The following is a 27064-nucleotide window of genomic DNA, read 5'->3' as shown; positions in this document are numbered from 1 at the left end:
AAAAAAAAAAAAACACCACACAGGTGCCCCCAAGGTCACCTGTTTTTTTTTTTTTGCTTGGCTTCCTGCTCATGCCATAGAGGCCAAATGAGTGAGCTTGAGATAGCTGTTATTTTCTCCCCCCCCATAGTACATTTAATCACACCTTTTTAAAGTCTAAAATGCATCATATGTATAAAATTATCTTCTGTGATCAGATCCTTACAAAATGCACTGGAAACCTTATATCAAAGCCTTCTCATATAAGAATAATAAAAAAAAAAGCTTAATATTACATTTACAAAATATAAAATAGTCTATGGTATTACTATAAACTATTTTCAATAAATTAGGATAAAAATCACATATCTTGCCAATTTTGAACAGAAAACTACCATTGTACTTTGCAGGATGTAAGGGCACACCAAGGAATAGATTCTTCTCAAACACTGATGCTCTTAGTTTTACTAAGATTTATATTTATAGGACTATTTATAGTCCTAGAAATTCATTTAATTTTATTATTTTGTAAATGAAATAATTTCTTAATTAAAATTAGATTAAATTAATTAATGACAACTCCATATTTTGTTTATTAACTAGTAATAAGAAATCTATATCTAGAACATTCAAAACACTCTTGCTTATTTAGAAGCCATTTCAGATTCAACTTTGGGAATCTTATCAATTCAAAGCAAAAATAAATACAACTGTATTCATACACAGATAAAAAAGAAAATGAAGTGGAAAGAGTCCCCCATTTATTTACAATCATGTTTATTTTAGCTGTGATTTTACAGAATCAAGGTGATAGAATTCTAATATGAAATCTTAAACAAGCAACTAGTTTAGTGCCTGTATTGCAGAACTAACAAATAATTTGTTGCATTTAAAATGTGGTGTTTAGATAAATACTTGAAATGAAAGTTTCAAATTTTGAAATGAAAGTGTCAAAAATGACACTTCATTGTGTCATGTTTGGAATATATAGAGTGGTGTATAAGTAAAAAAAAACATTTTGAATAATTACTGATGTAAATAAGTTATATGAAAAATAGTTTATTTTTTTTTTTTCTTTGTTTCAGAATAATTTGAACATAGGAAAAGTATCATGAACCTTATGATGAAGTAGAAGATTGAAACTGTAAAGTAGCACACAAATTATGAAAATGCTGCAAAAAAGTTCAATGCTAGTTCAAGATGTTTTTTTGGGCATAAACCCAAAATAAGACTATAATGCAAATTGTGAAGACATTTGATGTAATGGGAACAGTGCAATTTATCAAAACCTGATATATCTTGTATCTTAAAGAATCTGAAACTTGTAAGAGGATATCGAAAGAAGTCAAAAGGTTTCAAAGAAAGTGAAGTTTGGAACTTAAAATACCCAAAACAAGTTTAAACAGAACCATAAAGGAACTTAAATACAACTTATGTTACTAAAAGGTTTGAGCAAGGAAGATCCAAATAGAAGACTGGAATTTTTCTGAATGGTTTTCAGCCATGAGAGTTACCAACCCACTTGTTGACAGTGTTCTATAGATAAAGCCACATTTAAACTAAATGGAACTGTTAATTGCCATGATGCTTAACAACATCCATTTATTCTATAAATGGAAGTTAAGAGTGATTTACACAGGAGGTGATCTTGGCCCTTTCTGCTATGAGGAAACTGACAGAAGAAAGCTATCTGAGACTGCTAAAAGAAAAAAAAAAAAAGAAAAATCATTCCATTAATGAAGTCCGAAATCAATTTTCAGCATTGCTATTTTATGCTAGATGGTGCACCAGCTCACTATACAAAAACTGTCAGTGACTGTTTAGACAAAAAGTCCCCACGTTCCACTGAATGGCTACCAAGCTTCCCCAGATTTAACACTCTGTTATTTACTTTTTGTGGGATGCTTAAAGGATAAAGTATTTAGTAATAAGCACAGGTCTCTCTCCTGTTCTTACTACTATATACTTTGGAAGCTTCAGCAGCCAGTAGTTAAAGAATTTGAATACATTTCTGAGGAACTGTGCCTTGCTACATGTCACTCTGTAACCAAAAGACAGAATTTTCTGAAGACCATACTGAACAGATTTTTTTTGAAAATTAAAATAGTGTTATTTAGTCATATGTTTCATTATTTATGGAGCAGATTATATTCATTACAATGAAATAGCAGAGAAAACAATTGGCAAAAAACTTGCCAATGTTTTCTCTGCCATTTCTTCAGTGATTGTAACCTAGTTGTTATGCCAGCACAAAAATACCATGAATAAAATCATTGAAGTGGAGAAGAAAACACCTGTGAAATGAAGATTTTAAACTATAAGTAATAAAAATTCTAAACTTTACAAAAGGCAGAGTGCTTTAATTTCAAGTATTGATCAACATAACTTGTGCATTGCAAACTTTTCAACTGATGTATGCCATTGAAATAAAGATTTTGAAGTATTGCCATTCAAACATATTAGTGGAATTAGTGGTAATAATTTAATCTAATTTTAATTATTAATTCCTGTGTGGTCCCTTTCACTCAACAGATCATTTATTTCTGTACAAAAGAAATCAGTTTGATTAGGAAAAGCAAAGGAGTCTCTACACTATTATGGTTGATTTAACTGATACAACCAATTTTACATATGAAAAAAAAAAAAAAAAAAAAAATCTGGATTAGAATTTAAGAGGAACTCCCCGCTTAATACTAATACATGAAAAAAAAATTCATTCATGGAAAAATTGGTAAATGCTTAACAAAGTTCCAAATAGCCATATAAAACCAAAAAGTATATATATCAAAACCACACCAAGTTTTACTTCTGACTACCATATGCAGTGTTTTTCCTAATTTTCCTATTTCACCATGAAAAAATAAATGTCTTTTTGCTTGTGGCTGTCAAAAATAAATACCTTTGAGTTAAAAATTAGCATTTCTTAAATATGAACATTAAAAGATGTCCAAAGATGTTAGAGCAGTGTACATAACAAGTGCATCTCCTTAATAATGCTGCTTGCAGCTGTAACAAAGTTTCAGAATCATGCTAATCAAATCTATTTTTCTTTCCTTTCCTGGGAATCATTTCTTTCTGGAACATGATTATCAATTGCTTTCTGAAGCCACCATGAGAAGATATACCACAGCCATTCTGGTGTAAAGTAATACATTGCATACTGAAACAAAATTAGAGATTAATAAGTCAATTACTGCAGTAAACACTGGTAAACAAGAAAAAAATGAAATATTAGTTAAAATAAAATGTATTATTTTCATTCACAATCCTGTCTGATTATTAAAATCAGTGTTTCTGGCTTAACATCTTCAGTATGTTATAACATCCCTTTAGCATAGCAACATTTTCACTACAACTGTTTTCAAATTGAAGAATTGAATTTGTTAACACAAATTCAATGATTCATTAATTACATTTTTGAATATCAAATTGCTGTATACATACAGCTTTGTTACAGCAGTTTCTAAAGGATTTAGAACCTGCCTTCTGTTTTGATGAGCATCTCTGCAAAGCCAGTCAGGTGTGCTGTGTTACACGACTAGAAACTAACAACTAGCCATTAGCTAGCTCCCATCTTTTGGACCTTTTGCTACAACCTTAGGGTTGCAGTGTGAATGCTCAAATAAAGGAAAGGAGGAAGGCAAACAGGGCTATTTTAAAAATAGAAAAAATAAAAAATTAAAATAAAAAAGAAATTATTTAAAAAAATGAGGATAATTTTTTATAAGATGAGAGCATCCTTGGATTCAGGCAAGGTCCCACAGATTGCAAATGTATCTCCTATTCACAGGGGGGGGGGGGAGGTTCAAAGGCTGACATGAGTAATTACAGACCTGTTTTATCTTCTGTTCTGGAGAAAATTATGGAGTCATCATTTAAAGAAGCATTGCAGGATCATCTAGACAAGACCACAGTTATAGTTCAGATACAGCGTGGGTTTGTTAAGCAGAACTGGATACAAAAAATTATTTTGACATCATATGTCTGGATTTCAGGAGAGCTTTTGATACCATTGCACATGGATAAAAGGGTAGTTGAGTGGGAGAAGACAGTAGTAATCAATGGACACTGCTCTTCATGACTAATGTTATTAGTGGAGTCCAAGGGTTTGGGTGTTGGATCCATTTGTTGTCTGTATTTATCAATGATATTGCTGAAGGTACATCACGCTTAATGCCCAAGTTTGCAAATGGGTTGTTAATGACAGTAACGTTAATGACAGATCTAGAAAAGTTGGGCAGATGGGCTGAGAAGTGGCAACTTAATTTTAACATCGACAAATGCAAAGTATTGTATATTGGTAGCAGTAACCTCAGAGTAACCTACCAACTGTGTGGTACTACACTCAGAGTAGTGGAGAATGAGAAGGACCTGAGGGTAATTGTGCAGTCAGATATAAAGTTTTCTGGGCAGTGTAGACAAGCTGCCAGAGCAGCACATGGGGTTTTGTCAATGATATACACATGAATTTTGCTAGCAGAAATAAGGAGATGATTATCCCCTTGTATAAGGCAATGGTTAGGCCACACCTTGAATACAGCATACAGGACTGGAGGCCTCATTTTAGAAAGGATGTGGAGCTACTGGAATGAGTACAGAGAAGGGGGAAACAAGATTGGTGAGGGAAACAAAGAGGTTCTCTTACCAAGAAGGGGCTTAAGTTCGCAAATTGCAGTGGCTGGAGACTAGGCACCTGCAAGGTGATCTGATTGAGGTGTATAAAGCATTGAATGGGTTGAGCAAGCTCAATACTGATGGGATTCATGCTCAGATTGCGAACCTGAGGGGGCATAAATTCAAGTTGAATTTATGTAGAATAGATGTTTGTTGTTGTTTGTTTGTTTGTTATTTGGTTTTTAGGAGCATTAGCAACTAGGGCCATATTGCTCCGGGTATATGCGGTGGTCATTCCCTGACCTTTCCGCATCCTCGGTATTTGGTGGGCACGGGCTCGAACACCGGTCTAGATCAAGAAGCGTGTACTAAGCACTGCTGCTCCTGCCCACCTGGCTACGGAGGCACCAGAAGATGTGCAGAAATTTGCCTTTAGTCAGTAGGTAGTTGATTTCTGGAACAAACTTCCATTGGTCATTGTGGAAGTTGACAGCTTAAATAAATTCAAGGAAGAACTGTACAAACTTTGAGCAAATGGATGGGTGAAATGGAGTGTTTTTTGTTTTTTTTTTTAGCAGAGGCATATAATGCAAGAAAGCAAGCTTATACAGCATCGGCTGTATAAGCGTGCTTTCTTGCATAATATGCCTCTATGAATGCTAATGAAAAAGGAAGGACATAGCTTAGGGGGTAGAAATTGCATTTAATACTATGGGGTGACAGCCATAGTAGGTAGTAGGGTAGGCATTTCCTACTGGAGAAGGATTATAGGTCATGTGTTGGAGAAGTCACCAAGCTCTATGCATGCTGTCTGATAACATTACAGGGCCTGTTTAACAGAAGCTGTTATACAGACATAAGCAGAGTAACATTGCTTGCTGTATGAAAGTGCTCTGTTCTATGGTGAGTACACAGTGATGCAATAGAATTATTAGGTTACAATACAGGTAGAAGTATAGATGGATATATATAACATCCAATGACTTTTGCAAGAGACCAGAACATTCAACTACCATTTGGAGTGATTAATAACCCCTTTAAAAACTGTTGTGAACTTTAGTGTAGGCAGAAATGAAAATGGAGATTTGGACACAAGCCAATTGTTATACAGAATGCCATATACTCTTCTTTTTAACAGCCTTAGCACATTTATTGGAAAATACCTAAACCAAGGTAGATAAAGGACACCATTTCAGGGTGGAATGTGGAATGTGTAATAAATGATTTAGCCAGTAGGCAGCTGATTTCTGGAACAAACTTCCATTGGTTGTTGTGGAAGTTGACAGCTTAAATAAATTCAAGGAAAAACTGGACAAACTTTTGGAGCGAATGGATGGGTGAAAATTCCTATGAGAATAAATTCCCTTACACAAAGTGATCAAACAACGGGAAGATTTCAAACAGTAATCAAACCTTGGAAAAGGGAAAGAGCGAGAGAGAGTACTCCAAAAGAGACCATCACCAGGTTGTGATATGAGGTACCCAGAGGACCAACAAAGTGACTACATATTTTGGGACATTGCTAGAGAGAAAAGATCAGTGTTTGGTGTGTAGCAAGGGCTGTCTGGTTTTGGGTAGGCAAATGAACAAATTATGTGATCAAAAGAGCCTCAGCATCCAAGACCAGCCAAGTCCATGTAAATACAAAACTGAAGCCAGGTGCAAACATTAAAATCAATGAAAGTTGCCCTCACTGTTGGGAAAGTTAGACTAAAGAAAGGAAGTCTTTTTGAAATTAGAGTAGTCAGAAGAACGATAGAGGCAGCAGATGAATTTGATAGAATCAGGACGAGAGATGTTTAGCATTAGCATTAGTAGAGGCATTTGATGCAAGAAAGCAAGCTTATGCAGCATCAGCCAAAAAAAAAAAAAAAAACCCACTTCCACTTCACCCCTCTGTTCGTTCAAAATACCTGTCCAGCTGAGCCTTAAACTTATTTAGGCTATCAACCTCCACTAAAAGGGATGGAAGTCTGTTCCACCAACCAACCACCCGCTGGCTAAAGGCAAATTTCCGCACGTCTATCCTACATCTGTCTTTCCTCAATTTGAATTTATGCCCTCTCAGGTGATTATTCTGAGCTAGAGGAAAAATCCCATCAGCATTGAGCATGCTCAAACCATTCAAGGCTTTATACACCTCTATCAGATCACCTTGCTGGTGCCTAGTCTCCAGACACTGTAATTTGCAAAACTTAAGCCTTTCTTCGTAAGAGCACCCCTTTGTTCCATTCACTAATCTTGTTGCCCTTCTCTGTACTCGTTCCAGCAGCTCTACATCCTTCTTGAAATGAGGCCTCCAGACCTGTATACAGTACTCTAGGTGTGGCCTGACCATTGCCTTATACAAGGGAATAATCACCTCCTTATCCTTGCTGGAAAAATTCCTGTATATCATTGACAATACTCCATGAGCTACTCTTGCAACCCGTCTGCACTGCTCAGAGAACTTCATATCTGCCTGCACAACCACCCCCAAGTCCCTTTCATTCTCTACCACTGTCAGTGTAGTACCACAGAGTTGATACATTGCTCTGGGGTTGCTGTTTCCCATGTGTAGTACTTTACATTTGTCAATGTTAAACTTCATTTGCCACCTCTCAGCCCATCTGCTCAACCTTTCCAGATCCTGTTGCAGCAGCATAGTGTCAGTAGTGTCCTTGACAACCCTGCCAACCTTTGTATCGTCTGCAAACTTGGACATTAAGCTTGATATACCATCATCAATATCATTTATAAATACAGAAAACAATAATGGACCCAACACTGAGCCCTGAGGGACTCCACTAATAACATTAGTCCACGATGAGCAGTGTCCATTGATTACCACTCTCTGTCTTCTCCCCCTCAACCACCCCTTTATCCATAGCAGCAATTTGCCTCCAATGTCACACTGCTCCAATTTGTGTAGCAGTCTTCCATGTGCAACAGTATCAAAAGCCTTTCTAAGATCCAAGTATATAATATCAAAGCTATTCCCTGCATCCAGTTCTTTTGTGACTGCATCATAGTATCCAATCAGATTGGTCAGGCAAGACTTCCCCCTTAACAAAACCATGCTGTGTCCAAGCTATAACTGAAGTCTTGTCTAAATGATCCTGCAGTGCTTCTTTAACCAGTGCCTCCATTAATTTTCCTGGAACAGAAGTTAAGCTCACAGGTCTATAATTACTTGTGTCAGCCTTTGATCCTCCTTTGTTGAATTGAGGTCACATTTGCACATTTCCAGTCTATGGGTACCTCCCCCGAGTCCAAGGAAGCTCTCATAATTATGGCTAAGGGTTTGCTTACTTCCTTTGCTGCCTCCTTTAATATAACTGGATAGATCCCATCCACCCTGGGTGCCTTTCTTGTGTTTATCTTCAACAGTTTCTCCTCCACTTTACTCCCAGTTATTTCAAGATTCTGTAGCTTACTGCTCGAGTTGAATACACCTCTGGCATTCCCCTCGCTGAATAACTCCTCATGTGTGAATGTCGATGCAAAATATTCATTTAGTTTGTTAGCTACCTGAGCAGGATCATCAACAGTTGACCCATCAATATCAAGTGGACCAATCTGATTCATCCCTTTCCTTCTAGAGTTTACATAAGTAAAGAACTCTTTGCTGTTTTTCTTTGCATCCCTTGCCAAGGATTTCTCGTAATCTGCCTTCGCCTGCCTAATCTCCTTTGTAACTTGGTTGCATATCAACTTGTATCTATCATAGGCTTCTGTGTCATGTGTTAATTTGTAAGTATCCCATGCATTTTTCTTCTCTGCCATATGCCTCATTAGTTCATCTGACATCCATTTTGGCCTAAACCTTGAACAATATTTCTTAGTTGGTATGTAAAGCCTAGTAGCTTCCAAGATAAGTTAGCATTAGCATTAGCATTAGTAGAGGCATATGATGCAAGAAAGCAAGCTTATTCAGCATCAGCCAAAAAAAAAAGAAAAAAAAAAAAAAAAAAAACCAACCACTACTCCCATTTCACCCCTCAATTCGTTCGAAATACCTGTCCAGCTGAGCCTTAAATTTGTTTAGGCTATCAACTTCAACAACAAGCGATGGAAGTCTATTCCACAAACCAACTGCCCGCTGGCTAAAGGCGAATTTCCGCACATCTATCCGACATCCGTCCTTCCTCAATTTGAATTTATGCCCTCTCAGGTGATTATTCTGAGCAAGAGGAAGAATTCCATCGGCATTGAGCATGCTCAAGCCATTCAAAGCCTTGTACACCTCTATCAGATCACCTCGGCGATGCCTAGTCTCCAGGCTCTGTAATTTGCAAAACTTAAGCCTTTCTTCGTAAGAGCAACCCTTTGTTCCATTCACTAATCTTGTTGCCCTTCTCTGTACTCGTTCCAGCAGCTCTACATCCTTCTTGAAATGAGGCCTCCAGACCTGTATACAGTACTCAAGGTGTGGCCTGACCAATGCCTTATACAAGGGAATAATCACATCCCTGTCTCTGCTAGAAAAATTCCTGTATATCATTGACAAGACACCATGAGCTACTCTTGCAGCTCGTCTGCACTGCTCAGAGAACCTCATATCTGCCTGCACAATTACCCCCAGGTCCTTTTCATTCTCTACCACTGTCAGCGTAGTACCACAGAGTTGATACGTTGATCTGGGGTTACTGTTTCCCATATGTAGTACTTTACATTTGTCAATGTTAAACTTCATTTGCCACCTCTCAGCCCATCTGCTCAACCTTTCCAGATCCTGTTGCAGCAGCATAGTATCAGTAGTGTCCTTAACAACCCTGCCAACCTTTGTATCGTCTGCAAACTTGGACATTAAGCCTGATACACCATCATCAATATCATTTATAAATACAGAAAACAACAATGGACCCATCACTGAACCCTGAGGAACTCCACTAATAACATTAGTCCACGTTGAGCAGTGTCCATTGATTACCACTCTCTGTCTTCTGCCACTCAACCATCCCTTTATCCATAGCAGCAATTTGCCTCGAATGCCACACTTCTCCAATTTGTGCAGCAGTCTTCCATGCGCAACAGTATCAAAAGCCTTTCTAAGATCCAAATATATAATATCAAAGTTATTCCCTGCATCCAGTTCTTTTGTGACTACATCATAGTATCCAATCAAATTGGTCAGACAAGACCTGCCCTTAACAAACCCATGCTGTGTCTGAGCTATAACTGAATTCTTGTCCAGATGATCCTGCAGTGCTTCTTTAACCAGTGCCTCCATTAATTTTCCTGGAACCGAAGTTAAACTAACAGGTCTATAATTACTTGTGTCAGCCTTTGATCCTCCTTTGTGAATTGGGGTTACATTTGCACATCTCCAGTCCATGGGTACCTCCCCTGAGTCCAAAGAAGCTCTCATAATTATGGCTAGGGGTTTGCTTACTTCCTTTGCTGCCTCCTTTAATATAACTGGATAGATCCCATCCACCCCGGGTGCCTTTTTTATGTTTATCCTCAACAATTTCTCCTCCACTTTCCTCTCAGTTATTAGAAAATCATCTAGCTCACTGCCAATGTTTACTTCACCTACGACATTCCCCTTCCTGAATAACTCCTCATGTGTGAATGTAGATGCAAAATACTCGTTTAGATTGTTAGCCACCTGAGCTGGATCCTCAACTGTTGAACCATCAACATCCAGTGGACCAATCTGATTCATCCCTTTCCTTCTTGAGTTTAAATAGGTAAAGAACTCTTTTCTGTTTTTCTTTGCATCCTTTGCCAAGGATTTCTCATAATCTGCCTTTGCCTGCCTAATCTCCTTTGTGACTTGGTTACAGACCAACTTATATCTATCATAGGCTTCCACATCACCCATTAATTTGTATGTATCCCATGCATTTTTCTTCTCTGCCATATGTCTCATTAGTTCATCTGACAACCATTTAGGCCTGAACCTTGAACAATATTTCTTGGTTGGTATGTAAAGCCTGGTAGCTTCCAAGATTAGTTCCTTGAATGCTTCCCATTTTGAATTTGCTGTTGGTAACATCATCAGTTGGTCCCACTGTATAGAATTTAAATACTGTCTCAGACCATCATAGTCGCCTTTACGAAAGCAAAAACCCTTCCCTTTACCTCTGATGGTAGTTACCTCCTTGAGTAAATCCCACTTCAGCACACTGTGATCACTGCCACCCAGTGGTTCATTTATCTGCAGATTCCTAATGCATGAAGAATCACTACTGATAATCAGATCAAGAGTATTACTCCCTCTAGTTGCCTCCCGAACATGCTGGTGTAGAAAACAATCATCCAATAAATCCACAAAAGCCTTGCTAGTGTGTGAGTGACCAACCCACAAATTCCAGTCAATATCTGGGAAATTAAAATCCCCCATTATAAGACTCTCTGATTTACTGGCCCACTCTATTTCCCTGTACAGTATCTTATACTCATCAGAGTCATTAGGCCTATAGCACACTCCTACTCTCAATTTTGATTTACCTATGCTTATGTCACACCAAACTGACTCAACACTGCACTGTCCAGCGATGTCAACTGGCTTCACTTCCTTGGATTTTATGTGTTTTTTAACTAATAGCATAACCCCTCCTCCCTTCCTATCCTGTCTATCCTTTCTGTAGACGTTGTACTCCCCAAATTCCAGTTCTGCATTCCTTATATCTGTGTGACACCACGTCTCTGATATCCCAACAATATCTGCCTTTGATGTTTTGAGTAATACCTCAAATTCATCAAATTTATTTACTAAACTCCTAGCATTAGTGTACACGCAAGTATACATGCACCTGATTCTATTCTTAGCTACCCTAACACAACCCATGTGTTTACTTGTACCGCAATGACTTCCAGCAGTCTCTGAAATATCCTGCATCTTGTTTTTCAGGCTTCTGCTCATTCCAATAGAAGCAGTGCAAGAATCTCTTTCACCTCTGCCCGTGGCTACTGTTAATCCATTAGTCTTTGTCTCCCCCCAAGTTCTTTGAATGCTTCCCATTTTGAATTTGCTGTTGGTAACATCATCAGTTGGTCCCACTGTATAAAATTTAAAAACTGTCTCAGTCCATCGTAGTCGCCTTTACGGAAGCAATAACCCTTCCCTTTACCCCTAATGGTAGTTACCTCTTTGAATAAATCCCACTTCAGCACACTGATCACTGCCACCTAGTGGTTCATTTATCTGCAGATTCTTAATGCATGAAGAATCACTGCTGATAATCAAATCAAGAGTATTACTCCCTCTAGTTGCCTCCCGAACATGGTGATGTAGAAAACAACCATCCAATAAATCCACAAAAGCCCTGCTAGTGTGTGAGTGACCAGCCCCCAAATTCCAGTCAATATCTGGGAAATTAAAATCTCCCATTATAAGACTCTCTGATTTACTGGCCCACTATTTCCCTGTACAGTTTCTTATTATACTCATCAGAGTCATTAGGCCTATAGCACACTCCCACTCTCAATTTTGATCTCCCAATGCTTATGTCGCACCAAACTGACTCAACACTGCACTGTCCAGCGATGTCGACTGGCTTCACTTCCTTGGTTTTTTATGTGTTTCTTAACTAATAGCATAACCCCTCCCCCCTTCCTATCCTGTATCCTTTCTGTAGACGTTGTACTCCCCAAATTCCAGTTCTGCATCCCTTATATCTGTGTGACACCACGTGTGTCCATGTTAAGAGGAGATCACAAAAAGAGAAGATTCAGAATTAATTAGTCTGACAAGGAATATCTGAGAACACATCATTCAGATATCTGCAAAATGAATAAGGAAGATTTGAAATAGCATACCCTGATTATTGTCATTAATCACTATGCTGACCTTTGTGTCATCAGCAAACTAAGATATCAAACTTAATAATAAAAAAAAGAAACATATCAAAAGGTGGTTACTCTTTGTCCAGTACTGGAAGGTGACTCCGCAGGGGTACAAGATGTAGGATGTCTTTTTCTATATAACCCAAAAGCAAGTGCAATTTCTTTTCAAAAAAAGAAAAACCACAACCTGTTTGGCAACAGTGTTGATAATGTGTCCGTTATAACAAGTCTGAAAACTGAAGTAGTAAGGGTATTAAAAGGAGACTGAACACTTGGGTAATAACACTGTCCTTTTCATCTTATTAGTTTGTGTCATGTTATAATCAGTCACTGGGAATTATTAACAGAATAGTTGTGCTACCTGATAGCTTTGCGGTAGAAGTTTTCAGGATACCAAATTGTATGTAAAAATATGTGTTGCTGAGTTATTTATTACTGTTATTTTCAAGGTCACAGTCATCCTACCAAGTCAGCCATTTTCATGAGATAAAACTACTACAGCAGTTCCACCTGCTTGTTCAGTGGGATTAGAAATTCAGCATAAATTGTGTAAAATTATTAAATTGAGACATCACCATTGTATAAGAGCTACCACTTCTATATAGCTGCGTAAGGCTTGGCAGATCAGCAGCTTAAATCCCTAGCTAGGATAGATGGTGAAGGTTGACATCAGGAAGGGCATCCGGTTCTAAAAACTATGCCAAAACAAAAGGTGATTGATGGAAAGTAGATGTGTCAGGGCTACCGAACAAATAACGGGTCCAGTTAAAGAAGTTAGTTCGGCTAGAGATAGAGTTGAAAAGTGTTAGAAAGGAACATTGGGACGATGAATGAAAAGAGCAGAGAGATTGGATTTGATGTGCTGACCCCATATGAACGTGGGAAGAAGGCGGAGACAAAGAAAGAGTTTGTGTCATGAAAAGGGAGCTACATGCATTCCTAGGAAGGTGAATGAATACTTGGTAGACATTTATTACTATCTAGAGACAAGTGCTGAAAGGAAAGAAAGATAAACTATTTCAACTGATGTATGCCATTGAAATAAAGATTTTGAAGTATGTGTAACATGTTTGTTGCTGACATGGAAGTTATCTTTGGTTGAATGTGTAACCAGATTGGTAGAACAATGGCAACCTTTGACAAGTCTGTTTAAAGAAGAGGTTAGAAGTGGGAAAAGTTTGACTGCTGTTGGAAGTTTTAGTGTTAGAAGTAACGAGTTCCCCTGTTAGTACTGTGTGTCCATCTCTCTGGATATTAATTCTCTTCACCCATCACCCCTTGATTTTTCATTTCTTCTGTTTTCTCTTCGTCAGATAAATTTACAAGGCTTTCAAAGCTTTTATCGATCACAAATGGAGACATTGTCCTAATATCTGATCTCCGGCATCATGTACGAGAAGAGTGTCAGCACTTTATGATATGAGACAAGCTGCTGTCCGAGGGCAATCAGACTCCTGTCTGATTGAGGATGTTCTTTATCTTGGCATTAAGCCAGCCCAGACCAATGTGAGGAATTTATTTTTTTTTTTTGTTCATTACTTTTACATTTTTTTTTTAAATAATGAAAGTGTGTGTATTCCAAAACTACAATAAAGACCGACTCTCTCTCTCTCTCTCTCTCTCTCTCTCTCTCTCTCTCTCTCTCTCTCTCTCTCTCTCTCTCTCTCTCGGCAAGTCCTTTTATGTACCTTTTTCTTTTGCTTTGGTATTTCACAAATTGTCTGCATGTTGACTAGATGGGAGAACTTTTCTTTTAAGCATATCATAAGTTGCACCTTGTAATCGACTCATACACAAAACTCCAAGTTCATTTTCTAACTACACCAAAGCTTGCAATAATTGTAAAGCAGTTATTAATAAGTTCAAACTAGATTTAAAACAGGTTAAGAGTAGAAAACTTGCTTCCTGTTCAAATGGTAGTTGGGCATTCTCGTCTCTTGCCAAAGCTATTGGCCGCAACTTTTGCCCATTTGTTCCCACCTCTGTCAAAACCAGATGGTTCTATTGCCACTTGAGCCAAAGATAAAGTTGGCCTCCCAAGTATTATATTGTTCTTCCAATTTGTGTATTTACAATCTTGGTAAACCACCTCCCACCATTTCCAGTACACTCCATTCAATGCCACCTGTCAAAAGGATTCTGAACTCTTGATGCTAAGAAAGCTCCAGGTCCTGATGGTATTTCTTCACTCGTTCTTAAAACCTGTGCTCCTGAACTTACTCCCCTGTTCTGTGTCACCTTTATCACTTTCTTATTCCAAAGGTGGTTTTTCCCTTCTGCTTGGAAATTTGTGCATATACAGCCAGTTCCTTAAAAGGATGACAAATCCTTCCCATTGCACTCACTTCTATTCTTTCTAAAGAAATGGAGAAATCAATTATTCACCAACTCATAAAACTATCTAGAAACCTTCTATCTGATCAATGTTGTTGTTTGGTTTTTAGGATCTGATCAATGATCACCAGTACGGATTCAGTCAGTGTCGATCCACTGGTGATATTTTGGCTTATGTTACCCATCTATTGGAAATCTTCCAATGGAAAAGTTTGGTGAAACAAGCTGTTGCTCTTGACATTTCAAAAGGTTTGATCATGTTTAGCATAAAGATCTTTTAAATAAGTTTCCATCTTAAGGTTTGCCAACTGTTTTTTTGTAATAATTGGGTATCCAGTTTTCTCTCTGACCACTCACTATGGGTAATGGTAGAGGGCTGTCTAATTTCTTCATTAATGTGGTATTCCCCAAGGTTCAGTTCTTTCTCCCACTCTTTTCCACTTGTATATCAATTACCCTCTTCCATTCACCAGAAATCCTATTTATAGTTTTGCTGATGATAGCACATTGCATTCCACCTTCCAGTTTGAGAAGCCTTGCTCTGCACAAAGAGCTTTAACTACTCCAATATCCGCCAGCAATTCCTTAAATTGTAATCTCCAAATAATTTTTCAGTGAGTTAAAAATAACCTAGTAGATTTTAATCCTTCAAAAACTCAGTCCTGTCTTATATCTCTCAAAAAATTCTTCTGCTCCTATGCTTATCTTCGATGACACTTTCTAAGCAAGTTCATATATCTCTATTGGGGATTACCCCACCTTCTAATCTCTCTTGGCATAGGCACATTACAAATATTGCTTCCTCTGCATCTAAAAAAAGTGGCCTTTCTCTTTCACTCTCAGCATTACCTTTCTTCCAAACAGCTTCACTCTGTACAAATCGCAAACCTGTTCTACCATGGAATATTGTTCTTACATCTGGGGTGGTGCCCCAAAAACCTCTCTCAGGCTTCTGGATTCCATTCAAAAGAGGGCAGTTAGGTTAATTAATGATAGAGTCTATCCACACTGTCTCACAGACATTTTTGCTGCATGCCTTTTCTATAGATACTTCCATGGGCACTGTTCTTCTGAATTGGCTGGCTTCTATAATTCCCCCTCTTTCTTCTAAAGCAGTCTCAAGATGTGTTGTAACCAGTCAACATCCTTTTATTATCCAAGTTCAAACTCACAGAACCAACTTTTCTTCTTTCACATTTATTTGTTCAACTTCTGTTTTCTGGAACAGCCTTCATTCATACATATTTCCTGAAAATTACGATTTGCATAAGTTCAAGTCTAATGTCAACAAGTATCTTGTTATCTTCTCAACCCTCAACCCATGCATGGTACTAAGTACTATAGGTTCTAATACCTCCAATCCTTGGGGTTTTCATTAAAAGAAGACCTTGTATACATGAAAGATGTTTTTATTTTATGTGAAAACATCATTGGCGTGGAAGAGGTTAGCAAAATCCAAGCAAATAGCCTAATTATCTATTTGATTGTAGCCATTTGTCAAATAGTATGACATCACAATCCTGTGCAGTTACACTGCAACAATACAAATATTTGTCAATTTCTTTTTTCTCTTGCATTTTTGTTACATTCCATTGTTAGGTGCCACTATAGACCAAGTGGCCATTGGGTTAGCTAGATTTAAAGAAGAACTTGGTTTCTTACCATTTGTTTTTGCCTTAAATATTCAACTGAATTTTACTACTGGTAAAGTATGGAGCTGTTTTATTAAAATACAATATACAGCTAAGTGACTAAAACTAGTATATTCACTATTAAGCCCACTGAATTGTTGTGAATTGTTCAGTCATGTAACAATCTGAATCATCATCTGTTAACGGTGATATTTATTACATGATGCATAAACAGATGAGGCCTATAGACATAAAAAGACCAAAAAGAATCTAAGAAATTAAATTGTCATTTAAAAATTTATGGCTAGTATTTATTTTATAAAAATTAACCAACCTGAATTCCATGAGACCAGTAACCTGTTGTTCGATTTGATACACCAATAGTTCTTATAGCACTTCTCACAAAAGTTTTTGCATTTGGCACTATGAAGCTTGGTTTCTGCAAAAAATTGCTAAATCTAACTAGTTTGGTGGCAATGTATGATGGAATTAGACTCTGAACTATAATGCCTTGGTCTTTATATTCGTACTCCAAAGCTCGGGAAAACCAATCGACAAATGCCTAAGTAAAAGAATTATTTCCTATATATTTATAGAGACTAATAGAAAAATGGCATTATTAAAATGTTACCTTACATATCAGATGCATTTATAAATAAATTAAGTATAATATATATGTTTAAATTATACTTAATATAAACACATTAAGTAAAATATAAACTATGTTTACTTTATTTAATATATTTATAATATGTTTCAATATATTATATCGTTTCAAATGTCTTTATGAATAACTAAATAAATAACCATTTATTTGTTGAGCCAGGCAAATACATAACTGACTGGAGACAGGTGGTATTGGCCAAGGAAAGAAAGGTTCACATCAGATTTGCAAAAATAAATAACAAAATGAGTCTTATTTACATCAAGAATCAAACACACACACACACACACACACACACACACACACACACTAGAAGACATGATGGCATTAATAGTTTCCTTGTGGTATTGGTAATCTACAGAGAATAAGAATATATCAATATTGATCTGCTGAGTAAGTATAAACAATGCACAAGGAATGAACTTTTTCAGCCTTTCCATATATGATAAAAGAAAGATGGGTTTTTACATATAGCAAAGAATGGTTGGAGACATGGACTTGTCTCAAAAGCCACATCTCACAGAGGAAAAAGAGCTTTAAGAAAGTTGATGTGAGAATGAAAAGTATTCTATTGAAGAGTACCCCAAGATCTTTATAAGAGAAGCAATTTAACTGGCTGAGACCCAATAAGGATAAAATTAAATGGAGGTTTTCTTTGAGAAAGAAAGGGCACACTAATCAGGATTAATATGAAGACCCAAAAGGCTGAAATAGTTGGTAACTACAGCATTATTAATAAGTGACTTGTTTTTCTGTGCCTCCTGAATTGAGATCAAGATAGCCCAGATTTTAAAATCATAAGCAGTAGAGGTGGGATTCCAGTGGATACTTCTTTAATTAGACAGGAATAATTAAACTATAACAAGAAGGGTTCCATGCAGGACAGATTCTTGTATGAAAAGAATCAAATTACCTTGTATACCATAAAATTTCTCCAACAGGTGCTGAAGCACTGATGCATAAACAGCATCAAATGCCAAGGATAAATCAAGATAAACTAGGTCAAATTGATTCTTGTGGTTAATAGCAAACACAAAGCAGCTATTAAAAGATTAGATGAAGATACTTCTTTCCATAGTGTGGAAGAAAGGGATGGTAGTATGTGAAGTTAGAAATGGCAGAACGGATCACAAACAATTTAAGCAGTGAGGAGGATACACAATAGGCTACTAGTCTTAAGAGTTTAAGACTTTAAGGAATGAGAAAGATAGATAATAAATGACAATAGGATGAAGATAAAAATTTTCCAGTACAATATCAGTTAAATAGAGAGACATTCTCAAATGCAAATTCTGGCAAGCTTAATAACAAAGCTTGGGCTGTTGTCAGGCCTGGCAAAATTGGGGAAGGGGGGAGCAAGTTATTAATGGTTTTTGAAGTCCAAAGAGAATTCTGATAATATTCCCACAGAACAGGTTATAGGCAAAATTGAGAGATCAGAGGAGAGGAAGGGTCATCAAATCTGCATACACATTCAAGCCACCCATTTAAAGAGGTCTGGCAGACAAAAGTAATCAGTCAAAGAGAACAAAATCTTTTTACGTGAGGGAAGGTGGGATCCAAAGAATTTGGAAATTGTTTTTTTGGGAGAGAAGTTGCATGGGTCTGAGTATAGTGTCAAAAGTTAAGCTATTTGTAAGGTTAACCTTTGCTGTAACGAAGAGATGATAAAATAAAAATGTACTCATGGGGGACTTTGTTTTTTTCTAAAGCACTTCTGCTTAAAAACAACAACATCCAGTTTCCTATCCTACCAAAATTTGGAAATTAGTCCCTACTGATTAAAATACTATATTGCAGTATCATGATAAATGGAAATTAATCAATGCATTTATTTTACACCTTTCCTTTTATCAGTGCTAAATCAAATATGGTCTTGGAATTGCTGACTTCCTTATAAAGATAACCCTGTATAATACCTGCAAACTGAAAATCTGAAGACTTAATAGATTCAGTTTTAGCTGGAATGCTCCAGAAATGCCTGGCATTCCCAGACTTTTCTTCCAAATTAATGGAACTAATTAATACATGTCACACAGTGTAGCAAGAAAATTATGCATGAAATGTAATAAACCATATTTCACAGTTCTCTGCTATAGTTAAGTATTTACATTAATTTAATCCTTCTCCCTCATTCAGCTCAATTACATAGGACAAATATAACATCTGAATTTTGAATTCTGGCAACCACTGGGCCCCAGTATGCTTCAGTACAGTCACTTTCTATAGATATTACAAACATCTCTTGCAATTTACAATCATCATTGAAATAACGAACATATGCCATTAGAAGGGGCTTATTAGAAGTAACTGTGAATTCATCAATCTGAATAGAAAATTCTCATTTTTAGTTTGTCAATTATCTGCTCTTCAACGTTAACTGACATCTCATCAATTCGTCTTCGAATTGAATCACTGCTCAATGGCAATGCTTTTAAAATACTGGAAGGATTTTCACGCATCACTGTTGAAATTAGTCTCTAATGTAGGTTGTATAACAGTCTCAGCAACTGTGAGCGCTACCAGTTTTTTGCAATGATTTCTGCAATTTCATAAGATTGACAATCTTATACAAATGACAATCATTCCATTGTTATTTGTTTGTGTTCTTAAATAATGAAGTAACAGTGTTATGTTGCTTAAAATTCTGTTTTAAAATATTTGATGTTTACCAACTTTATCAGGATGTTTCCTTTTTAAGTGATCTAAAAGTCTATGATTTCATAGCCCCATTTGAAAAGGGGTCTAAAAATCGCACATAAGGCTGTTTGAGTCGAGTGGGCTTTCGACAAAACCATAAGCTAGATATTCATCCAGATACCATTGACACTTTCTATTCGGCACTTGACGACTGATGATGGGTTGAATAACCACAAAGAATTAAATAAAAAAATAAACTATTTTTATTTAACTCTCATAGCCCATGTCACTCACAAAAGCACTGTGGATCAAAAATAAAAACCCTCCACAACAAAACAATAAATCAATACTAATTGTCGGTTATAAAGTAGAAACAATAGACAAACATTTCCTCATCGCATCCAAGCCTCATATATATTGTTGTTGTTGTTATTGTGGTGTTTTCTGGCGCAAGAGCTACTTTGGCCATATTGCACCTTCCAAATTGAGTTACTTATGATAACTGCACGGTGGGCAGTGAGAAACGGTCATACATTTTTATTTGTTTTATATAGAAAAAGAATTCAGAGAGATTTGCTTCTTTACCTATTATGCTATTCAGAGAGAGAGGTTGCTGTAGATCTGAAATGAAACTAAAAGACATTCGTCGGGCCTTGCTGAACAAGTTACATTCAAGGAGTATATGTTTTACTGTAAGTGGTTGTGAGCAGAGTGCACACTGCGGAGGATCTTTCCTGTAAACAGATAGAGATGTGTGAGGTGAGTGTGACCTACACAAGTTCTGGCTAAGATTACTTCTTTTCTATTTTTACGAAGGCTAAAAGTCCATAATTGTGGTTCTGGTTTTATTTGAAATAGCTTATTTGTTTGGGTTTTCACAGAAGTGTCCATTGTTCCATAGATGTTCTCCGTATGTTATGTCTATAATCAGGATATGGGACTAGGTTATTTGTTGAGGATATGATGGAAGGATACTTAGCAGCACTATCTGCACATTTGTTTCCTGGAATACCACTGTGGCCAGGGATCCATGAAAAGATAAGTTTTCTGATGCTCATGAAGATGCATCAGCTTATGTTTTATGAGCTTTAATAAAGTATTTTTAGGTGGGGAAGTCCTTTTTAAAGCTAAAATAGCACTCTGTGAATCAGTATATATTATACTTTTATTTATTGACATTAGCAAGATGTTTTCCAGAGCAAGCTTAAGCATGGAGTTCAGCAGTGTGACTGCTGCATTCGGTCGGAAGTGAAATTGAGACAGTTGTATTAGGGAAGACTGCAGCTGCACCCATTCGACTGTCAGACTTCGAACCATCAGCATAGATCTTGGTAAAGTGGGGATACTTTTGTGAGTGAGCAATGTGTAGTTGTTGGATGTTAATTTCTGCTATAGAGCCTTTACCCCATTGCTCAAAGTATTCATCAGAAGAAAGTGTGAAGTTAGTCCACGGGGGGATCCAGATCTTTTTTTTCTCTGATGATAGTATCAAGCTGAATATTCCAGCTTTCTGTTAGATTCTGCAGTCTGATACCAGAAGGTAGAGTTGTTCTAGGTTTATTTGTATAATGAGTTTTCAATTGAGGATCATGCAACAGTGGCCAAACCGGATGAGTAGGCAGACTTAATTTTAGCTGAGTAGTTTATTAGCAACATCTTTCTTCTGATGCTAAGCAGAGGTTCGTGAGCCTCAACATAGACTTTGAACTGGTGATGTTCTATATGCACCTAGGGCTATCCTAAGAGAAGAATGTTGGATGGGTGCAAGACGGGCCAAGGTGCTCTTCCTAGCTGAGTCATAAACAGGTGCTCCGTAGTCTAACCGAGATCTAATTAGAGATTTATATAAGTGGAGCAAGGTATAACGATCGGCGCCCCAAGATGTACTGGAGATGACCCGGAGTATATTCATTTTCTTAGTGCAAGTGGTTCTTAGATACTTGATGTGCTCCTGGAAGTTTAACTTCTTATCAAAAATTAGCCCTACGAAGCGAATACTGTTCACAATTGGTAGTGGATGATCGGCCAAGTGCAGCTCGGGTTCAGGATGCATTGCACGCTTCGTGCAGAAATGTATAGCTGTAGATTTGTGGCTTGACAGTTTGTATCCATTTTGCGCAATCCATAATTCAATGTTATTAACAGATATTTGTAGATGCCTCTCAATATAGTTCATATTCTGGGAATGGCAGGATATGGTAAGATCATCTGCATAGAGATACGAGTCAACGGTATTTGGAATGCTGTTTGTGATGTTGTTTATTCGTATTGCAAACAGAGTGGCACTAAGAACAGAGCCTTGTGGGACTCCTTCTTGAATGTATGTTTGAGATAAAACCTGCTGGTACCTCACTTGGAAAGATCTGTGTTGAAGGAAGCTTTGAATAAAATATGGTGAATGGCCTCTCATATGAACAGAATGGAGATCTCTTAGGATACCGTAGGGCCATGTGGTATCAAAGGCCTTCTCTATATTAAGGCATATCACGACAAGATGTTGATTTCTGATGAATGCATTTCTTATGTTGGATTCAGCTTTGGTCATGAGGTCTAGGGAAGATCTATTGTTCTGAAAGCCAAACTGATTATTATTGATTATGTTTTCGGATTCGAGGTACCAGGTGAGTCGATGGTGAACCATTTTTTCCAGTCTTACTCAGGCAGCTGGTTAGAGAAATTGGTCTATAGTTGTTAGGAATCGAATGGTCTTTTCCAGGTTTAGGTATGGCTATTACATAAGAATATTGCCAGGAAGTAGGGAATATGTTCTGAGAATATTCTATTGTAAAAGTTTAGTAATGAAATTAGTGATTTCTGATTGGGGTGTTGAACCATTATATTGTAGATTCCATCAGGGCCAGGAGAGCTGTTTCTTGAGGTATATATAGATTATTTCAGTTCAGATATTGTGAGTGGTTGGTTATAGGTAAAAGGACATGCAGTTTTGAAGTTTAGTTTCCTTTTCTCAGCTTCAGCTTTGATTTTTTGCAAAGATGGTTGATATGCAGTTGAGGTGGACAATTCACAGAACACCGTTCCTAGGGCATTGGCAATTTCATCAACAGATGAGATCTCCTTCCCATTCCAATTAATAATAGGAGAAGGCAACTTATGATATTTACCATTTAGTTTCTTTATTTTTCCTGATTATTCAGGTATCAGTATCTTTGTTGATTGAGGAGGCAAATTTTATCCACGAGTCTTTTTTCGCCTTCCGCCGGATATAACGAGCTTTGGCTCTCAGTCTCTTGAAGTTAATAAGGTTGGCAGTGGTGGGATGTTTGCGGAAGGTGTTCCATGCTTTGTTTTTTTCTCTCTTTGCTTTATTACAATCATTATTTCACCAGTGATTGGTATACCAATGGTTTCTTATTTGAGACTGTGGGATGGCGGCTTTTGCTGCTGTTAGTATCTGCATTGTGATATGATCGGTGACAGTGTCAATAGCAGAAGACTATGGTGTCATCATCAAAAGATACAGGACTGGTAAATTTCTTCCAGTTTGCTTTGGAAAATTTCCATTTTGTTTGGAATGGGTGGTTTGAATACTACAGATCAGAGGATAGCGGTCACTATTTAGAGGATTGTCATGTACTGCCCACTCTATAGTTGGGAAGAGGATCGGAGAGCATATTGAGAGATCTATTGCACTGGTTGATCCAGTAGGAAAATGGATATATGTCGGTAAGCCATTATTCAATAGTGTCAAATTTTCTAGGTCAAGTAACATTTCAATGAGTTCACCACTTGAGACCAGAGATCCCCATAATGGATGATGCCCATTAAAATCTCCTAGTAAACAAATAGGAGGTGGTAATTGAGAAATTAGATTTAACAGTTGCTGAATTGTACATGATTGATTCGGCGGAAGATAAATTGAGGCTAGTGTCGGTGTGATACCGATTACTATACGGGTAGCAACAGCTTCTAATGGTGCTTGCAATGGAATGTGCCTGGAGGGGACTCCAGATTCCACTAGTATAGCTACTCCTCCATGGGGGGCTGTTAGTTTGAGATCGATCTTTTCTGAAGATATAGTTTTTGACTGAAACGGATATTTTTGTTAGATTTGTCTCTTGCAAGCATATGGCAGCAGGATTGTAACGGTTAATTAGTTCATAGATATCATCAATATTGCTGCGAAAACCTCTGCAATTCCATTGTATGATTTGTTCCATTATTTGGTTCTGTGAGCGGAAGAGGAGTCTGTTTGCTTTTTTGTGAGAGGCTTGTTTATATCTCTCGTGTTTTGATTTTTCTTTTCTTGAAAAATTTGGGCGTCTTGAGTCATTGCCTTCTTCCATATCATCATCTGCATGTATTTCAAGCAGATCTGAGTTGGTGGTATCATCGGTGTCCATGCTTGAGGGGTGAGATTGCTTCACCTCAACTGGATCTAATTTTTCCACTGCTTGACAATGGGGAAATCTCCGGGATGGAACTGTCAGTGGCGTATTACTGCATTGATCGACTGCCTCTGATGGATGTTGGACCGAGAGGACTGATCGAGCCCAGTCTGAGATCGATGTATCTGGAGGGATGGACACTTCTGTCTTACATGCTATTGACTGGTGACTATATAAGTGCATTTTGGATTATTTAATCTTATTTGTTTTCTTGCCCCTTGGTAGGAAACATTATTTTCAACTTCATACTTTTGTATCTTTTTTCCCCAACTTCCAGATGTCGCAGTCTTTGGAGTATGCCGGATGGCTGCCCTTGTAATTTGGACACTGTGGGGTTGGTGCCTTACATTCTGTTTGTGTGTGAGTTTTACACCCACAGTTTGCACATTTATGTCTCCATGGCATGCTGTCTGGGAATGGCCAAATTTCTGGCATTTAAAACATCTTAGGGGGTTCGGAAATATGGCCAAACACAACAGTCTAAATATCCTGCCTTGACTGAAGCTGGTAGGTTTGGAGAACTGAAAGTTAATATTATACTCCGAGTAGGAACTAAACTGCCATCTTTTCGGATCATGATCCTCTTTGCCTGAGTGACTTTTTGTTCTTTAAGTTCCTGGGCTATTTCATCTTCAGGAACGTTTAATAGATCCCATTCAGTGATCACTCCCTTAGAAGAATTGAGGGTGTTATGAGGTGTGATTTGAACTGGGATTCCACTCAAAGATGTCAAACTTAATAATAGTTCAGAGTGTCGAGGATTGGTGGTCTCTATTAATAAATCTCCAGATTGGAGACGTTTCACCATTTTTGGTGAACCTGCAGCATGTTCGAGGCATCTCTGAATGATAAAGGGGGAGAGCTTGCCCACAGGTTGTGTTGACAGAGAATGTATTATCAGGAATGCTGGTAATTCCTGTCTGCCAATGTCTTTCTTCATTCTCTTCGATAGAGAGAAGTCATGGTCAGTGTCATGAATGTCATTTGCTTGAGAGCTCTTCGGCTCTAAGTGTGGAAAGTCACTTGTTTCCATCTCTGCTCCTTTTAGCCCCGGGGGTTGTATTATCCCCCGGGTTACCGGCCTCGTCACATGGAGGCAGGGGCGGTGGCACCAGTGATCAAGCGGTTGTTGAAGTAAATAAAGGGTTAGTAATGAATATATAGAATAAAAAAGAAAGGTAGATTTCCTCTCTCGGTTCTTACTTTTGTCCTTTAAAGTACAGAACCTCTTCAAGTAAACAAAAGAACAGGTGACACTAGAAAAGAATCGAAACTAACACTTTGGGAGATCACTATATATATTCGCAGGAAGAAAATCGCTTGGCACTCGGGGGCCCTCATATATTGACCAATGAAACAAAAGAATAAATAAACCACGCTGCCGCCAGCTGTCAGAAAGGCACAAATGCCAATTGCAGAGAATTACCTCTGAAAGCACTTAGGCATTTAATGCCTATGAAAAGCAAAGGTTGTTGAATTAAATCATGCCCACTATCTTCCTTTTATCAAAATTTCTCACTCGCTCCTAATATAATATACCTATAAGTTAAAAATCAGTTGTCTCAAGGGAAAAGAAAACCCAATGAGAGAAATTAAATATTAAGGAATAAGATGCTGTCAGGTAGGGTTGAACTTTGGATGGCCACAAACCCATTGTAATACCCATGATTTTTTCGCCTTTCAAAAACCAACGTTTGCTCCCTTAGGGGTGATATCACTGCCATTGAGAATCCCTGATCTAAATTCAATTTTGAGCATGCCAAGAATAGGAACTTGCTCTTATTCTTGCTTCAAATGATAGTAAACTTTTGGTCTCTGTCTAAAGTTATTGGTAGTAACTTCTGTCTATCCATACTTCTACCTTTGATGCATTGTGATAATTCTGTTTCATGCTCATCTAAAAGAGCCACCTTATTAGCATCCCACTTTTCCTGTAAGTTATGAATCCACGACCTTTATAAATCACTACTTAACATCAAATGCAATCCATTCAATTCCTGCCAATAGATGGAGAACAAAGGAAATTTGATGTAGAATCATGTCAGAAGTAGAAGTTTTTCAGCACTTATTTTGTTATGCCATCGAAGGCCAACTTTAGTGTAGAAGTAGACTTAGTTAAAAATAAGGTGTCTTGTTAATAGGTGTAATGAGTTTGAGTCAATTTTTGTAGTAGTTGGCTTTGAAATGTATGTGAGTAACTGTGGGAATTTCTATCCCCTCCCACATATGAACTTACTCTTTGCAGTCAATTTGCCAGCCGAAGATTGTTAATTACGGAAGATTTCTTCAATAATGTCTCAAAAATCAGTAAATCATAAGTATAAAGATTGAAAAACAGATATAGGAAATGTGACCTCAGAGACCAAACCTCAGGATCTGAATCTCGTAGTCTGTCAAAAGCAAAGTAAACCTTGAGGAAACAACAGATGAAGGGAGCAGATCAGGAACTGCCTCAAGCAAGACTGCAAGAATAAAGAGGGTTCAAAACTGAATCTCCAAAGAATAAAGAAAAATATTGAACCTAGCAGACAGGAAACAGAGACTACAATGGAAGACATAGAACCATCCTCCCAGGTAGCTGGCTCTACCCTGAATAAAGTTATTGAAGTCAGGCTCAAAGCTTAAGAAATTAATGACACTGCATGCTGAAAAAAAAAAAAAAGCTACCCTTGAAATGCATATTCAGAATGAAATGCTCAGGGTAAAATTAGATGCAAAAGCAGCAGTGTCAAACACAAAAACATTAAATACCATATGCCCAGGCATTAAAGGGCCTCCACCATGACCACAAAAAAAGTAAACTTGCAACAAAGACTTAAACTACATAAGAGGAAAACATTGTAATCAATGCCAACTGAGTCTAGTAAGCTGGACTCCAGTGAAGCCATAAAACAGGCCATTAACCAAGGATCTTAAACCTTAATTTAAAACAATTAAGATAAAGGAACTAAAAAAAGTAAGAATCAGAGGGATAGTAATAGAGACAGCAACTAAAGATGCTGATAAGATTAGGAACAGCA

The 27064-nt window shown here is 37.4% G+C and overlaps 1 protein-coding gene across 1 annotated transcript in view; it reads right to left on the bottom strand.

The window, feature by feature from the left end:
- Positions 1-2752: 2752 nt before the first annotated feature.
- Positions 2753-27064, bottom strand: part of LOC150077561 (inactive hydroxysteroid dehydrogenase-like protein 1) — a 157673-nt gene continuing 133361 nt past the window's right edge. Inside the window, exons 7-8 of the mRNA XM_090386921.1 lie at positions 16669-16896; positions 2753-3139 (exon numbers count right to left, since the gene is read on the bottom strand). Of these exons, the coding sequence (XP_090243047.1) occupies positions 3020-3139; positions 16669-16896 (348 nt within the window). The 3' untranslated portion in view covers positions 2753-3019. The remainder of the gene's footprint in view (positions 3140-16668; positions 16897-27064) is intronic.

This window comes from Mastigoproctus giganteus, chromosome 12 (assembly GCF_048544385.1).
Source record: "Mastigoproctus giganteus isolate SK-2022 chromosome 12, ASM4854438v1, whole genome shotgun sequence".
Lineage (NCBI taxonomy): Eukaryota > Metazoa > Arthropoda > Arachnida > Uropygi > Thelyphonidae > Mastigoproctus > Mastigoproctus giganteus.
The sequence above is the reverse complement of the archived record's forward strand: the minus strand, read 5'-3'. Positions and strand labels throughout refer to the sequence as shown.